The sequence below is a fragment of the Xyrauchen texanus genome, chromosome 27 (genome assembly GCF_025860055.1).
Source record: "Xyrauchen texanus isolate HMW12.3.18 chromosome 27, RBS_HiC_50CHRs, whole genome shotgun sequence".
NCBI classification, from domain to species: Eukaryota; Metazoa; Chordata; class Actinopteri; order Cypriniformes; family Catostomidae; genus Xyrauchen; species Xyrauchen texanus.
In genome coordinates this window covers 9685425-9703997 of record NC_068302.1, presented here as the reverse complement: position 1 = coordinate 9703997, position 18573 = coordinate 9685425, and the positions used below count along the sequence as shown (strand labels likewise).

The following is an 18573-nucleotide window of genomic DNA, read 5'->3' as shown; positions in this document are numbered from 1 at the left end:
ATCCCATTTTTTTTTTTTTTTTTTTTGCCTTTTTAAAGAAAATTAGGGGGCAAGTAAAAAAAATTTTTTGTGGTAATCAACATAATGCCACAAATGCTGTCGATTGAGCTTAACTTGTATTGAACCCGGAATATTCCATTTTTGAGAGAGATGACTAAAACAGAGCTCTGACCCGCGATTGGTTCTTTTGAGCCGCTCGTGCACTCGCATGTCCAATCGGAGCGCTCGACACTGACTTCAGCGCCTCTCCGACGAGCAGCAGATCATGCGTGCAGCAGGTAAAAGCTCTGCAACAAAACAATCTACACAAAAATACACAGCTCACGTATGTGCAACTGACTTATTTAGTATTTTAATTTAGTTGTCATATATCCAGAAACTGTGGTTTATATAGGAATGCTTTGTCTACAGAGTATGGTCGGCTGTGATGTGCTGCTGCTGCTGCTAGCATTGTTAGCATGTTATTGTTATTGACTGAAATTTATAAGCAGATTAATTAACACAAGATATATATATATATATATATATATATATATATATATATATATATATATAGGCAACAAAATTTTTTTTCAAGAAATGCTTGATGTTTGGTCGCTAACAGCTCTGTCTTCATTTAGACACTGAAAATCATATAGTATAAGGGAAAATTTAGAAGATCCATTCAAATAAATAAAATTAGATTTTGTGCAGTCTTTGATCACTTGGAAGTTGGAAAATTAGCTAGGGGGATATCTTGCTTTAAATTCCCATATTTGTAGTATTAAATACTAGCAATTGTTACTACAGTATATTATGATTTAAATTAATAATTTATTAAATGGCTCTCTGGAATATTTGATAGTTTGCCTGTTGTGTCATCCTGCTGTCAAATATTTGTTTTGTAGTGAATTGTTTGGGTGTGATGAGAGACTGTGGCTATTAATGTCCATTAATTTATTTGTTATAGATATTTTTGTTTGTGCTAATAAATATTATGCCAAAATTGCTGTCGATTGATCATAACTTATTAGAACTCTCATTATAATTTTTATGGCGACATTTCATATTCCCTTTTAAATGTAACTATTTATTTAAAAACATTTTTAATATGTGGGGTCCTTATCACCTGACTGTATTTTTAAACCCCATTTTACCAAGAATTGTTAATTGATGGATTTTGGTTTGAATTTATGACTTTTTGCACCATGACAGATGCTGATGATCGGAGTGAGTGATCCTTAATAAATAAGAAAGATGGTAGGTCACTCTATATGTTTTAGGTTTATATTATAATATGTTGACTTAAAAGGTACTTTTTTTTTATTGGAATGGTATGCATAAAATGTTCCGACGAAAGATATCACAGAAATATATGTCCTGAGGTATATCGACAGTCTGTGAAATCGCTAGAATGTGTAAACCGTGTTGAGTATGTTAAATTCCAAACAACAGAGATAAACGACTAAACATGTACAAATAAATGCAAAAGCAGCAATGTTCCCTAATAGTTTTGCTTTAGTTTTGCATGTATATATGATACTGTATAATTAATCTGTTGTCATTTGTGGTTCATAAACCTACTGGATGTCGTGTGCTTGTGCTGGTAGAAATGCTCCGATACAAAAACTGATACCAGCTGACGTAAGGATGTCATTTACGTAAACATTCAGTGCACAAATTAATATCACGCTATGTCCTAGTTTGATTTGAACAGCAAAGAATGCACTGTAAATGTGAGTGTTGTGAATATGGGGGTGTTGTGTTGTCATAAAGTCACAAAGTTTTCATAACTTTTAGAGCTCGTTGAGACATACACAGAAAACACCATTATGAGCATTACTGTTTGTAGCAGATGACAGCAGGCAGAGCACTAATTCACTTTTTTAGCATGAGTCATATACAGACTACATATTTATTTAATTAAATATAGTTATGTAATATTCACCGTTATACTACTACTACTAATAATAAATCAAAAGGAACTGTATTATATCTCACATCTGTGACGTTCTATTATGCGGCACTTTATTTGACAAAAATAACTCCAATCTTGTATTTAGGATTGTGCTGTGAAGTTCTGAATTTGATAAAGAATAATACAAAACTATGTTGACAAGTAGTTGTTATACTTTTATTTGCTTAAAACACCATTTGAAATAACGTATGGCATTCAGAAACCAAACAAAACAAAAATGGGTATCAGCGAGTACCAAAAAAATAAAATAAAAATGGTATCGGGACATCCCTATTAGAGGTTGACCGTTTTTTCTTTCTTTTTTTGGCGATACCAAGAAATAAGGTGTTGAAGAAGTCTGATAACCGATTATTCCACAGATAGTTTTTGAAATCGATTTATAGAATGTTATAAATATTTCTTAGCCTGTATATTCACTAGATTAAGTTTTTTTTTTACTCTCCCCTTTTTCACCCCAATTTGGAAAGCCCAATTCCTGGTGCGCTTTAAGTCCTTGTGATGGCGTAGTGACTCGCCTCTCCGGGTGGCGGAGGACGAATCTCAGTTGCCTCCGTGTCTGAAACCGTCAATCCGCACATCTTATCACGTGGCTTGTTGAGCACGTTATGGTGGAGACATGGCACGTGTCGCGGCTTCACACTATTCTCCGCGGCATCCACGCACAACTCGCCACATGCCCCACCGAGAGCGAACCACATTATAGCGACCACGAGGAGGTTACCCCATGTGACTCTACCCTCCCTAGCAACTGGACCAATTTGGTTGCTTATTTGGTTGCTTGGGAGACTGGAGTCACTCAGCACACCCTGGATTCGAACTTGTGACTCCAGGGATGGTACTCGCCGTCTACTCGCTGAGCTGCCCAGGCCCCCCAGATGAAGGGTTTTTGCATATATCTATATTTCACCAGATGAGGATTGATCAGGAATAAGGTTTATTATTATTCACAAGATATGAAGTTAGAGATGCAGTGTATGTGCTGACGGGGTTAGGGTTAATGCTGGCCCTAGAAGAACACAATAAACAAGTCGGCATATATCAGCGTAAATCCAATATCTCTAAAAAACAACTATTGGCACCGATTAATCAATAAAACCGATATTTCAGTCTACCTCTACTCTGAATGTCTGAAATTGCTGTATTAATGTTTCTGTTTCTGCTATTAATCACAGATCCGGATCGCTGCTCTCAATGCAGCCTCTCAGGCTGCCGATGAGCATGAAGATGCCTTCAGAAGTACTAAACCAGGTCAAACCAAGGAGGCCCAGGTGAGTCAATCCTTCAGACAGATGTTGTCCAATGTCATTTACTTTATTACAAAGTAAAGATTTTTGAAAAATTGTTGGGATTTAAGAATGCAACAACTGTTTGCCTCTCTCACCTCTGTCAATAATTATTCTGTTGCAGGAGGCGGAAGCATTTGCTCTGTATCATAAAGCTCTTGACCTGCAGAAACATGACAAGTTTGAAGAGTCTGACAAAGCATACCATGAACTTCTCAAGACCCCACTGCTCAAGGAGGTACATTATACTACTCCATCAACACTAATAGCTTATCATTAGATTGAAAATAAAAGGTAAAGAAAAAAGACAAAGCAATTTTCAGGATATTACTTTTAAAATATGTTTTTTATTCTTGTATTGCACCAGGCAGTGGCATCCGAAGATGAGAAGGTGGGACTCAAGCATCCTGGACTGATGTTGAAATACTCCACCTATAAAAACCTGGCTAGTCTTGCTGTGCTCAAAGATGATGTTGACACTGCCATGGACTACTATGTGCAGGTAAATACATACAGACAGATAGACTTTTAAAACTAAGTGGATTATTTAACAGTTGCATTTTATGAAAATCTGTCTGTATCATTGTATCAAGAACGATCTGCCATTGAATATAGACTTAATGCATCCAAACAATTCTTAAATTTTTCTGATGTGAGTAAATGTGTATGGTTATCTTGCAGGCTGTGATGCTGGACTCCACAGATGTGAATATGTGGTATAAAATAGGCAAGTTGGCCTTGAGAAAGGTGAGCATGCCTTTGGCCCGTCATTCCTTTGAGGTGGGCTTACGCTGTAACCCGGACCACTGGCCCTGCCTGGACAACCTCATCACAGTCCTCTACACTCTCAGTGACTACAGCTGTGAGTCATTCAACCTCTACATCAAAACACTGTGCCCTTTATATCATTCACATACTCTACTGGTCCCACAGCTTCATACATTAGTTATGGGCACAGTTAAATGGACAAAACACTTTAGGTAAATACAGATGGGGTAGTTTCACTTGCGCTTTTATTCCCAATACAGTGTTGATCCTAGATACCCATATCAGATCATCTAGAAATCATTAGATTAGAGCCGGAACTATCAGTTTATAATATTTAACAATATTCATAACAATACTAGCACAAAGGTTTGCAGTCCTTTCATCACCTTCATCATATACTCCGTTAGCAGGTCAGTAACAGCCTTATCTTTTCTTTTGTTTGGTTGGTTGTCTGCAGGTTGCTTGTACTACATCTGTAAGGCTCTGGAGAAGGACTCAGGCTACACAAAGGGCCGGGTGCTGAAAGAGAAGATCTTTGAGGAGCAGCCCTGCCTCAGACGAGACTCTATGAAGATGTTCTCCAAACTGTACGCACTTTTATCTCTTCCTACTAATTTTTGATGCATTTGTGCTAATGTGTAATGAGGCATTTACTAAATCTATGAAAGCTGATGCCATTTCAATTCTTACTTTAAATGAGAAAATGTCCGTGTCTCTGATATTTATAAGTGTGTGTGTGTGTGTGTGTGTGTGTGTGTGTGTGTGTGTGTGTGTGTGTGGGTGTGGCTGCAGTGATGTGTCAGTGCAGTATGGTGATGTAGATGAGGAGGAAGCTCACAGTATTGTGGAGGAGGCACTGGAACTGAGGAGGCAGAGACAAGCTAAATTTACACGGCACCCAGTAGCTGACCTGCAGCTGGTTCAGCCCATCAAATACTTCAGGTCAGTCCATAACACCATAAGATGATAGCCCACAGTATTCTGCTTGTATCCTGGGCTATATAATAACTAATGTCTGTAGCCACAGCATATGTGGCATTCTGTCGTTCACCACAGACTATATTTGGATCTGACAATCCTTGCCAAAAGGAAAAAAAAAAACAATGACATGATTACATAAATCATTAGAACTCTCATTATAATTTTTATGGCGACATTTCATATTCCCTTTTAAATGTAAAATTAAAATGTTATTTGCTAAATTAAAATGCTAAATGGCAATTTTAATGCATGACTTCCAGTACTGAAATGAAAAAGTGAATGTTAAAATGTTTTTTTTCCCCCCATAATCTTAAACCAATAGTAATGTCACAACTCAAATTAAAATAAATTTTTCAGTTCGGGTTTTATGTACTATCGCTCATACTGAAGCTCATACTTTTTAGTACATCCAGAAATGACAGACAGTAGACTGGAAATCGTTCATTTCCAGTGAAGTGTCACATGGGGTCTGCATGGAGTTCCAACCATCTGTGGATGCAGAATTTTCTGATCTGATTTGAGATTCAGATATGTTGAAATTAGGCTTTCATGTATCGTTAATCGGAGGATTTTCCGATTGCGAGTGCAATTATCCTACACAATGTATTTTCAACTACAAGTATGTTGTTTTTTGGCTTGATGGCTTGAATGAAAGAGCTTTTCAAGGCAACATACAGAGAAACTGCATAATAAATGTTGCCATTTCTAATAGTTCCGTTTGCGCAGTTACACAAGTTTCATACACTAACCTGCAAACTTATCAACTTTTGATACTTAGGACTGCCATCTGTTACAGCGCTTCAGCTCGTCGTGTGTGTGTTATTCCTGACCAGCTTCAGTAAATACTATATCACCCTCTTGTGGTCTCCCAACATTGTTATTCCAGATTGTTAAACAGAGGCCAACTGAGTGAATTGGAAAGCACACAAATTAGGCTTCTAATTTAAATGTCAGTTCATTTTAATTTATCGATGCCTCAAAAACATATTGATAAAATAACATGCCGATCATTAATTGATGTATTGATATTTTATTATATCTCTAATAGTTATTAAATAGAGTACTTAATAACCAATTATTTATTCATAATATTATTAATTAATAAGAAAGTACTTGATATTAATAACAACCACCCAAAACGTCCTAACATAGCGGTGCCGACTTTTGCATGAGCAAGCAGCTGACATTTGACATTTTCTGAAGAAAAATCTAGTTTTATATTTTTTATGCTATATTTTACCATTTCATTGTCTATATTACCATTTCATTGTCTACAACATTGTAAACAAGTCAACACTGGATATTTGTGTGATGGACTCTTCTTCATTCATTTTTAGCTGGAAGAGTGTTGGGGAGTGTTTCCTGGCCATGTACAAACACCAGAATGCTTGCTTGGTCCCACGACCGGATTTTGGCCGCAGAATCGACCTGTCAATGTATCATGACCCAGACTCCCTTATCCAAATTCCCACCAGCACTCCAGCTGCTGCCACCACAGTTTCAGACCCCCCTCAGCCCCCTGTGCCTGTCACCCTGCCTCAGCCCCCCCCTGTCCCTCCTTCTGATCCCTGTAGCCCAATCTCCAGTCTACCCCCATCCACAGAGCTCTTTGTCCAGCCGCAGGCCCAGTCTATCGCTCCTGGAGCGGTACCACTGAACCAAAATGTAATTGAGGTGACCACCACAACCATAATAACCACTGCTGCTACCAATGGAACCGAGGATGCTGTTGTTACTACGGTTACTTCTGCTGGTCAGTTTGAATGCATAACATGCATGTATGGACATATACATACAATTATTCTGTCATGTCATCTGTGATTAGCTTCATTTGGAAAAGGATTTCTTATGGCGGTAACGCATAACCAGATGTTTATCCGCCTAAACTTTAGTTTAGATTACAGTAATTTACGGCTTGAATAACACACATTTTACACTTACACATATAATTTCTGTAACAAAAATACTACAATCTGTTCAATTCAGCTTTTAGACCCTTTTAGAAGTCGCTCAGGTACTGACACTGTTACAATGATATTGATGTTGCTCATCTGACAGCTGAAGTGAAAAAAAGCACCAAGAGAAAACGTGTGATTGAGGACATCGTAGAAACAGCAAAGAGACGCTCAGCACGCGTCCGCAACACCAAAAGTAAGAAAGAAGAGAAGATAGACTTCCAGGAACTCCTGCTCAAATTCCTCCCCTCCAGGTCTTTTTCTTACTTTACTACTATTAAACTTTTACTATTTATAACCATATTTGACTGTGACCAGCAACATGACATTTTGTTAGTCTTTGTTTACATTTTCTTCTGCATCGTGTTGGGCAAATACATCCACAGTGAAATCTCATTACTCCACATATATTAAACATCAAATATAGTTTGATTGGCTGTGATTTTATTACTTCATGGCAGCATTTTGCCTTCAGCGAAGACTGAAAAATGACAGTCATGTCATGGCTGGTTAGAATGCGGTGTTTCATAGACATTCATTTGAATGCCGAGAACTTTTTCAAAAGTGATTTGTTTTATGCCACCTTGACTGATTGAGTTTTTTTTTTTCCAGGCTTAAAAAGTTTGAAGATGATGAAGATGAGGAGAGTCTCAGTAACATGGACTCTCAGTGTGACGTCAAACCTGATTCCCATTTGAACCGTGGCACCGGATCCAACTCCTCTGAATACATCATTTCTATGGAGTCAGGTACACAAATCTTGGTTTTCTTTTTCTGGCCTTATATAATCTTCAAAGTTCAAGGATTTTTAAAACCTTTTTAAACTATCTGGCAAGGCTTTTCAAAACCTTCAAAGGAAGGCTGTCACGATATCATTTAATGGAGACCGAGTACATGTAGCAATACGTCCTCTTCGGTACTCGTCAATACTGATACCTGTAATAGCAGTAATATTGCAGTTTTCAAATAAAATACTGTTAGACTGATGATGATTTGAGGACAGCTTGATTATTATTTTTCAGCAAATGTTACTCAAAAGACATAATTAAAAAAGTACGTTTTAGCAGTCACAAAATTATCAAAATTCACAAATAAATTTAACAGAAAAACATTAGATCAATTAGACATTAGATTCTGACGTTTTATTCAGCTCCTTGTGAGTTGTGAACACTGGTTGGAGTAGGGCAGCACCTTTGCGATGTGTCATAACAAACAAACAAACACAGCAGTGATTCCGTGATCAGTGATAAAATGATGGAGAAAGGACCTCTTAACGCTATTTGTTGTACAAAACAAACCCAGTGGGAATTTGTGAGAGAAATCAAGAACTTTGCAGACTCTGTAAGGTGCTATTTCATTTCCACAGAGTCAAGTCTATACTGTCACCAAACGTCAAAACACACGATTCATGGCACTGATTAGGGACCACTGCTGCTGGCTAGCTTTTTCCTGTTTTCTTATGGAGGTTTTATTGACTCTCCACTAAATATTACTATAACTTAAACTTCAAACCCATTGCTGCTGATCTTTCCAACCATCAAGATGTATCATTACGGTGGCAGTGCTTTTCATGTTTAGTTCAAGTCAAGTCAAGTGGTCAAGTCAGGTGGTTTTTATTGTCGTTTCAACCATATACAGTTAGTACAGTACACAGCAAAACGAGACAACGTTCCTCCAGGACCATGGTGCTACATAAAAACAACAAAGGACCAACACAGGACCACATGAGACTACACAACAAAATAAAATACCTATATAAACTACCTATATATACCTATATAAAGTGCACGTGCAAACATGTGCAAAAAGTACAGGACAGTACAACAAATTACTGACAATGAACAGGACAATAGACAGTGCAGCGCCGACCAGTACTCAGTAGTGCAAAAAGATGACAGTTTCTAAAATGTAAACATAACATACTATGAGATAATGTTCTATGCACATAGCAGTTATTGAGGTAGCAGACAGTTATAAAGTGACAGTAATTAAAGTGCAACTCAGGACACGTGTGTGTGTGTGTGTGTCAAACCAGTCTCTGAGTATTGAGGAGTCTGATGGCTTGGGGAAGAAGCTGTTACACAGTCTGGCCGTGAGGGCCCGAATGCTTCGGTACCTCTTGCCAGACGGGAGGAGGGTAAAGAGTTTGTGTGAGGGGTGTGTGGGGTCGTCCACAATGCTGGTTGCTTTATGGATACAGTGTTTTTTGTAAATGTCTTTGATGGAGGGAAGAGAGACCCCAATGATCTTCTCAGCTGTCCTCACTAACCTCTGCAGGGCTTTGCGGTCCGAAACGGTGCAAGTCCCAAACCAGGCAGTGATGCAGCTGCTCAGGATGCTCTCAATAGTCCCTCTATAGAATGTAGTGAGGATGGGGGTTGGGAGATGTGCTTTCCTCAGCCTTTGAAGAAAGTAGAGACGCTGCTGGGCTTTCTTGGTGTTGAGGGACCAGGTGAGGTTCTCCGCCAAGTGAACACCAAGGAATTTGGTGCTTTTGACGATCTCCACAGAGGAGCAGTCGATGTTCAGCGGAGTGTGTTCACCTTGTGCTCTCCTAAAGTCAACAACCATCTCTTTTGTTTTGTCGACATTCAGGGACAGGTTGTTGGCTCTACACCAGTTCGTCAGCCGCTGCACCTCCTCTCTGTATGCTGACTCGTCGTTCTTGCTGATGAGACCCACCACGGTCGTGTCATCGGCGAACTTGATGATGTGATTCGAGCTGTGCATTGCTGCACAGTCGTAAGTCAGCAGAGTGAACAGCAGTGGACTGAGCACACAGCCCTGGGGGGCCCCAGTGCTCAGTTTGGTGGTGGTGGAGATGCTGTTCCCGATCCGGACTGACTGAGGTCTCCCAGTCAGGAAGTCCAGGATCCAGTTGCAGAGGGAGGTGTCCAGGCCCAGCAGGTTCAGCTTTCCAATCAGGTGCTGGGGAATGATTGTCTTGAATGCTGAGCTGAAATCTATGAACAGCATTCGAACGTATGAGTCCTTATTGTCTAGGTGGGTGAGGGCCAGATGGAGGGTTGTGGTGATGGCATCGTCCGTTGAACGGTTTGAACGATACGCAAACTGCAGTGGGTCTAGTGAGGGGGCAGCTGGGTCTTAATCTGCCTCATGACGAGCCTCTCGAAGCACTTCATGATGATGGGTGTAAGTGCGACGGGACGGTAGTCGTTGAGGCAGGACACTGAAGACTTCTTTGGCATGGGGATGATGGTGGTGGCCTTGAAGCACGTTGGAACAACGGCGCTGCTCAGAGAGATGTTGAAGATGTCGGTAAGATCATCTGCTAGCTGGTCTGCACATCCTCTGAGCACTCTGCCAGGAATGTTGTCTGGTCCAGCAGCCTTCCGTGGGTTGACTCTACGTAGAGTTTTCCTCACATCTGCCGTGGTAAGACAGAGCACCTGGTCGTTGGGAGGAGGGGTGGACTTCCTCGCCATCACGTCGTTCTGCACTTCAAACCGAGCGTAGAAGTCGTTCAGCACATCTGGAAGGGAGGCATCTTTGTCACAGGCAACTGATGTTATCCTGTAGTTGGTGATGGCCTGGATGCCCTGCCACATGCGCCGCGTGTCCTGGAAGTGTCCTGGAAGTGACTGTGGATTCTCTGGGCGTGTGCGCGCTTTGCCTCTCTGATTGCCCGTGACAGTTTGGCCCTAGCTGTTCTTAGGGCTGCCTTATCGCCTGCTCTGAAGGCGGAGTCTCGGGACCTCAGCAGCGTGCGCACCTCCGCAGTCATCCACGGCTTCTGGTTGGAGCGTGTGGTGATGGTCTTGGAGAAAGTGACATTATCAATGCACTTGCTGATGTAGCTGGTCACTGATGCTGTGTATTCCTCCAAGTTGGTAGAATCGCCATATGTTGCAGCCTCCCTGAACATGTGCCAGTCAGTACACTCAAAACAGTCCTAAAGAGCAGAGATGGCTCCTGCTGGCCAGGTTTTCACCTGCTTCTGAAGTGGTTTCAAAGCAGCTCTTGACACACTGATGCAAATTATGTGAATACCGCATCCAAAGTGTATAGCCACAGCAAGCATTTACTGTATATTATTAAATGTGCACGAAGTACTAATTTTACTATTTAAAAACGTTTTACACAAACAGCATTTTTTTTTTAATATTTTGAAAATAATGTACACAATTGAGACACCAGTCTAATCAGAAATTCATTAAAAGCTGTGGGGCGTCAAACAAGGGGTGGAGTTATGAAACAAACCGTTATGACCTGCAGCACTCACGTCACGTATCATGGATATCCGGCATGATATCGAACAGCAAGTGTAAGCACAAGGCGGTGTTCAGCCAGCCAAGAGTCCAGCGTGCAATATCGCATGAAAAATGATGACGGATAAAAACACAGACTAGAAGTAACAATATGGAAGATAAACAAACCTATTTGGTGTAAAGGGGCAGCACTCCAGGACAATGGGTGACTGTATGGAGTCCAAAACCGCAAGTTCTACTGGGACCGATGGGATGAGTAAGAGCCAGCTAAAGTCTTACTTAGTGCACCTTTAACTACACAGTAGTGAAGTGTTCCCAGAGTAATTATAAAACCACAAAATACTCACGAATGAATTAAATAAATATGTAGTCTGTATGTGCAAAGTGAATTAGTGATCTGTTCTCACTCATCCTCCCCACACACAACCAGAGCACACGCGGTGATCATGATGTGGTGTTTTCAGTGTTTGAGCAGCCTGCCTCATACATTCACTTTGAAGCGTGCAGCACTTTCAGACTGTATATTATTTTATGAAATCACAGCCATTGCTGCAGTAATCACACCAGGACATTTTCAACCATTTTAATTTGTGCGTTGAATGTTTATGCAATGACTTTTGTACGTTAGATGGTATTAGTTTTTGGTATCTGAGCATTTTTACAAGTATGAGTAATGAGTAGATTGTTTCTTCTCCACTTTATTTAATGAATTGTTTCTCTTTGTTTTTTAGAGCGGAAGGACGTGCATGCATTCCTGCTGGAAAACATGCAGAACGGTGGCATCCTGGAGCTGATGATGCGTTATCTGCAGGCAGTGGGGCAGAAGTTTCTGGAAGAGTGGCCTGCATGCCTCAGTGGAGTGGTGCTGGATATCTTCAACTGCTGGAGGAAACACAGCACTGGGCTTCCCAACCCACTTCTCAGAGACTCCAGCAACAAGCACATAAAGGTGTGAGACAGAGACATGTCAAAAACAATTGTTAGTTGGAAAGCTAAAAGAATGGGGCTTATAGAGGCTGGAGGCTTGTATCAACCTCAGACATTAAACCTACAGTTGCAATGCTATTTTGGAGGATAAGCCAAAGAAAAGGTTAATGCAAAGTTAATTGAGTAGAAGCAGCAGGTATTTAAAAAGTCAATTAAAAAAGGTTCTTCCTGGTACCCCATTTCTGTGACAACTGTATGTGGTCTATAAGAGTGTTTTTGCATCACAGGAAATGATGCTGATGAGTCTGTGCTGTCTGGAGCTGCAGCTGGAGCAGAGGTCCTTGATGAAGGGGAAGAACAGTAAGAGCATTACAGCCAATCAGACCTTTGTGCTGTGCTTGATATTAGTTCACATATCATGAAGATCAATCACAAATGCTTTCATATCTTCTCCAGTGTCTCAAAGGAAGACTGCGTCTGGTAAAGGAAGGGATTCTGGTGATGTGGATGGTGTAGAGGCTCGCTTTCAATCTGATTTATTCCTCTTGACCATGGCCGCCTCTCAGAGAGATCTGTTTGAAGAAGACTGGATGTCGTTTGCTGTCAGAGTTCACTGGCTCAAAGCACGACACCTCGCCTTTCAGGCAAGAGAACTTCAGTTATTATAGACACACATTTCATGTAATTTCACGATTCTTCACTAAGACGTTACATAACATTTTTAGAATGGACATTTGATTATAATTGCTGCAGTTGAAACCATCACGAGCACTGAACATAAACTACTTTGAACAAACTCCTGTGAATATTGTTTGAAGTTGAATAGAAAAAAAGAATAAGAATTTCAGAATGTCTTGCTTAAAAAAGATGTTACAGACAGTATAGTAAAGACAAAAGGCAGGTTAGGGTCAGTTAGGTGCAGCTCTGCAAATGGAACAGAATGCAAGTGTTTAGAGACACGTTTTTAAAAGTTGACGTTTTTGACACAGTCAAAAAAAAAGTGCTCTGTTCAAAGACTTCTGTGTAGCAATGTTCAAAGACATTTGTCTAGAGCAGGTTTACATAGTAAAACAGTTTATACAGCAGTGCAGATTGACACAACATGTTATGTTAACAGCCCCTTAAAGCATGGGGTTTTCAAACTTTTTAATCACAAGGACCCCCAAATATGATGATTACATGCTAGGGACCCCTTACCTAAAATACAAAGGTAACTATGTATTTTTGAATAAATAATTTTATAATAATTGTAAAGACATATTTAAATTCATATTACAATAAACGTAAATATGAAATGCTGTTTCAATAACAATTTTCTTTTATTATTTGGCAACTCACTATAGCCAAAAATAATTCTCACAATTAACAATTATATGTAGCTTCTGTAGTTTTTTGTATTACTGAATAATTAAAAAATATATACATTAACTGAACAGGGTACATTTTTTCACAGTATTAATGCACTGGTAGATGAAAAGTTAAACCTGAAGGGCAGCATTTGCATATTCAAACATGTGAATCAAACAAAACAAAACCACGTTCACTGATTCAAGATGTCCTAATGGGAAGGATCAGCCTGGTGGCTTCTACACAGTTTGTCAATGCGTGGTTTCATTTTAGCGAGAGCCAGGCGCATGTCACTTTTGAACTCCAGACGGGCCCGGTGCTTGGACTGAAGTACTTTCAGTGCTGAAAATCCAGCTTCACACAAGTAGTTTGTGGCAAATGGTAAAAGACACTTTATTGCCTTCTCAGACAAAACAGGGTAGTCCTTTCTCACAGACATCCAAAGCTCTGACTGAGGAAGGCAGGGGAACTTTGTTTTCATCTCTCCCTCATTTGTCAAATCAATCAGTTGCTCTTGGGCTGCTAGATCCAGATGAGTGCCAATCCCTGGTGCAAATGGGTTTCTAACAAAGTCCAGGTGGGTGTTGTTCAAATCTGGGAAATATTGTTTAAAATAGCCCTGAAGATGTGACAGGTGAGACTGGATTATGGGTGTGATGTTGTCAGCAGTGGAGGAGATGCACTTCTGGTTATAGAGAGGCAACATTTCTGTAACTCCCTCTTTCAGTTTGCTTTCCCACAGAGATTATTTTTGCGTGAACGCGCGCACCTTATCTTGTGCGTTCAGTATGTGAACATTGTGCCCTTGCATTGCTCTCTGATTGAGGACACTGAGATGCTGGAAAAAATCTGCCATGTATGACAACTTCAGTATCCATGAGCCATCTTCAAAACAGCTGGCAAGCTCTGATTTTTCACCAGAGAGAAACTCTCTCAGCTCTTTGCGCAGCGCATACACGCGATAAAACACAGCACCGCGGGAAAGCCAGCGAACCTCTTGAGTGAAGCAGCAAGCTCTCATAATCGGCACCCATTTCTTTGCAGAGTAAACCGAATAGTCTGTGTTTCAAGGGATGTGATGTAAAACGTAATGTAAGATTTGTCATATTTTTTAGTTTTTTGTTTATCGTTCGCCAAGTCAGATTGACACGAACTGCTTGCAGGAGCGCGATTATTCAAAAATCTTTCCATCATTTGTAGAGTATGTATTTAGCCGCTAATTGCTAAAAGTGCAAAACGTAAATAGCGCAAAGTATTTTGGGATAAACACGTTACAAGGAACCACTCTTATACACCACGAAACTGTATGTTTATTTGGTTATTAACATCTTTAGGTTAAAAAATTAATTATGTAAAAAATTATAATCTTACATATATATATTACATATATTTGTTTTTTTTCTGTCAAGATTTCGCGGACCCCCTAGCTTCCTCTTGATGCCCCGTTTGAAAACCCCTGCCTTAAAGCATAAAATTAATTCTGGTTAGCCATTTATGCCACATCTACATTGTGGTCCAAAAGACTGAGGCCACTAGTGAAGATGTTTTTCTAATTTAATATATACAGTATACATTTTTTAAGAATTATATTATCAGCATAAAATTGTGAGTGACATGTTAAATTGAGAAATAAAGGTGCACTCAGTAACTTTTGTCTTTTTGTCATCTTGGACTTACACTGACACCTAGCGGCTTGGATGCTGCATCATTTAAAATCAATAGTTTTCAGTTTGTCATTGTAGAAATGTATTACTCACAGTCAGCCATGATTACTTTAATCAATGAGTAAAAGTGTCAAATAACAGGACAGTTACTGAGATTAAGTGAGTTGTATTCAGCTGGTCATGGGATTGTAACATGGCAGCCCCCATGTCAAATTAAACCGCTTTTATAAGGTTACTGATATGCCTGGAGTCTACATGTCTAAAGTGATGGCACATGATTTCCTACATATATTGCAAAATTACAGTTCCAGAGTGCACCTTTAAATGCGTCATTTGCTGATTAGTAAATCAGATTAATTGCAATTAATCACGTACATCAGTATTTGCAGATAGAGCCCCCCCATTTTTTTTATTTTATATATATATATATATATGATTATGAATAATGACTAATATAATGTATAAAAAAAATAAAATGTTTCACATGTAATAACTAAAACATACTTTAATTTATTTTTGCATTGATTAGACTATACAAAAAGTTGCCTAGAATGCAATATGTTGTTTATTTCCATATATATTGAACAAGCCTAATATTGGCCTACAGCCATAATATTGGTCCATCGGCCATATTCAATCCATTTTGCAATTGAATTTGTCAGTCAGTCTTATTATAAGGTCTTTTCTAAGGACTCATGTGCATGCAACGTTTTTGGAGCACCTCGCTTTGGTTGTGTTGTGTCATAAAACGCTTTTGTCAAGTTTAATGTAATTTAAACTTAAAAACACATCTCGAGATCCCTGCATTCGGAGTTGCGCTCCACCAACTCTACAACATGTTGTGTTGTCTGCTGTGGTTTGTTGCTGTGTTTAGAAGGTAACCCTCCGGCAGCCTAAGTCTTACGAGAGTCTCATTCGCCGTTACTAGGGGTGAGGTAGAGGTAGGAGTAGTGTTTCTGTAGTTCTCTAAATAAACACAAAAAACAGTGTGTGAACATTCAGTGCAGCTATCGTGAAACTTGAGGTAACTGGAGGATTACCTTCTAGATGCGACCGTGGTTTGTTGTCATTTGTTGTCTGTACAGCTGCATGTTGCCCTGTAGAGCTGGAGTTGCCCATACTGCCCCTTGCTGACTGAAACTCATAAAAACTTAAAGGTGCTACTTGAAGGTTTAATTGTTCCAATGGTAGGAAAGTTCTTTATTACGGTCTGGGGGTATGATTAATTGCATACATTTTTTAAACACATAATTCAATGCTTTTGCTTTAATAACAGTATGCGCTTGAGCTGGCATGGGTCCACAAGATTGAACTTGATGATCCGTGTTATCCAGAATGATTTGAGATAATTCCTTTTGTGCTTCAGTGAAAGCAATGAAATCTGACCTTTTGTACAAAGCAGTTAACATGGTCAATATCACACAACTGTGACCAAGAAATGGTACAAACTTTCTTTTTTCCTCTCTTAGAGGATTTTACATAACTTTTATATTATTTTTCAAAATCCTAAACCTTCTGTCCTGGTTTGAATGGAAAAAATATATAAATAAAAAAAATCACAGATTTTCAATGTGGTCTCAGACTTTGTACTTCTGGTGTGAATGTTCTGTTTTAGGGTGACATGGAGGAGGCACTGGAGTGTTACGACATGTGTGTCGGGCTGCTGAAATGTCAGAGCAGTGAGACGGAAAGAATCACCATCATCCTGCCCAACCTCAGCGTGGATGCCGCCATCTCTTTAGAAGAGGTACTACACTGGGAATCAAATCCCACAAGAGTCAATGTTCTGTTTAAAAATGTGTTAACCAACCAATGAAGAAAATATATTATTAACACACATTTGATAACGTATTGTTCAGAGCTCTATTGATTATGTCAACTGAACTTGTGAACTAAAAGTATGTTTCTCGAATGGACTCAATCTATAACATTAATAGGCAGACAGACCTCTTTAAATTTGTCAACATTCTTAGATCAAACTCAGACTTACTCTAAAGCCCCGTTTACACCACCAGCGCCATTGCCATTGCTCAAGAAAGTTACACAATCCCATTCATTTTCAATCAGAGCATAACGACTTAAGGCTACACAAGCTGCCGTGGAGAGGGACAAGACAAAGTTGAGAAAATGTAAACTTTATGCAAATGACAAGCAACACTCGTGAGTGAATTAGAGTGAAGACAGCGGAGCTCATGTCATCTGTCTCCTGGCAGACTGGAAACGATTGCAGGCAAGATGGAGAAGTTTTAGTGTCAGGAGGAATTTTTACTGTTATATCATTTGTCTGTAACCACATGCATAGCTTTTTTAAATTCAAAATATTTGCAAAATTATCCTTTTATAAAATAATAAAGAATTTTTGCAGAGGATTGAACTTGCCACATGTAAATAAGTAAATGTTGAATTGGGCCACCTAAGTACATTTCCACTTTTTACACATTTTATTTTTCCCTGTCGTCCACTTATAATGTTAGTCAAGGTTTCTTGTTCCCAGATCAGTCATAATTTAGCTTTTCATGATCATTTTTCACCCTTTATCTGATAGTGATTCCTTTAGAATTCATAAGAATAGATTTTCCTTGGAACAGGAGCAAAATATAATCTGGTTATGTGAATATCAATGCATCAGAGGAGAAATCACCTCAAGTTCTCAACAAATGTATCCATTTAGGGGGCTTTGGTAGCCCAGCGAGAATTGTCGCTGACTACCACCCCTGGAGTCGTGAGTTCGAATCTAGGGTGTGCTGAGTGACTACAGCCAGGTTTCCTAAGCAACCAAATTGTCCCGGTTGATAGGGAGGGAAGAGTCACATGGGGTAACCTCCTCATGGTTGCAATGAGTGGTTCTTGCTCTCATTGGGGCATGTGGTAACTTGTGCATGGATTGCGGAGAATAGCATGAGCCTTCCATGCTGTGAGTCTCCACAGTGGCGTGCACAATGACCCACGTGATAAGATGCATTGATTGACTGTCTCAGAAGCAGAGGCAAGTGAGACTTGTTCTCAGCCACTCGGATTGAGGTGAATAACTGTGCCACCACGAGGACCTTCCAAGTAGTTGGAATTGGGCATTCCAAATTGGGAGAAAAAGGGGATAAAATTATGAAAAAAACAAACAAACAAATATATATATACATTTGATACTTTTATATAAAGCTTGTAAATACAAAACTGAAAATTTAAGACAATAATAGTGTGGGATCGGATATCCACCTAATATTGAAGTTATATGGATATTTATGCATGCATTTTATTTTTTTTGGTATTATTACAAAAACTTTTAATGTATATTTAAAGTGTGATTTTAATTTGAGCTCCAGTCAAAAGATCCCTGAAGTTCTGGTTTCTATTTTAATAGTAAAAAGTTTTCAAAAACTCCCTGGGTTCTGTTTCATTCCTACTGACCACCAGAAGCAGTGTAAACATTATTGGATTATCGCAGCGCCAGCCAGAATATACCAA

At 39.4% G+C, this 18573-nt stretch overlaps 1 protein-coding gene across 1 annotated transcript in view; it reads left to right on the top strand.

The window, feature by feature from the left end:
• Nucleotides 1–244: 244 nt before the first annotated feature.
• cabin1 (calcineurin binding protein 1) overlaps nt 245–18573 on the top strand; it is a 116009-nt gene continuing 97680 nt past the window's right edge. The window contains exons 1-15 of the mRNA XM_052094312.1: nt 245–278; nt 1195–1239; nt 3130–3225; nt 3365–3478; nt 3608–3742; nt 3922–4102; nt 4466–4595; nt 4801–4950; nt 6327–6742; nt 7048–7198; nt 7557–7693; nt 11905–12122; nt 12388–12460; nt 12557–12744; nt 16727–16858. Coding sequence (XP_051950272.1) covers nt 1237–1239; nt 3130–3225; nt 3365–3478; nt 3608–3742; nt 3922–4102; nt 4466–4595; nt 4801–4950; nt 6327–6742; nt 7048–7198; nt 7557–7693; nt 11905–12122; nt 12388–12460; nt 12557–12744; nt 16727–16858 — 2124 coding nt within the window. The 5' untranslated portion in view covers nt 245–278; nt 1195–1236. The remainder of the gene's footprint in view (nt 279–1194; nt 1240–3129; nt 3226–3364; nt 3479–3607; nt 3743–3921; nt 4103–4465; nt 4596–4800; nt 4951–6326; nt 6743–7047; nt 7199–7556; nt 7694–11904; nt 12123–12387; nt 12461–12556; nt 12745–16726; nt 16859–18573) is intronic.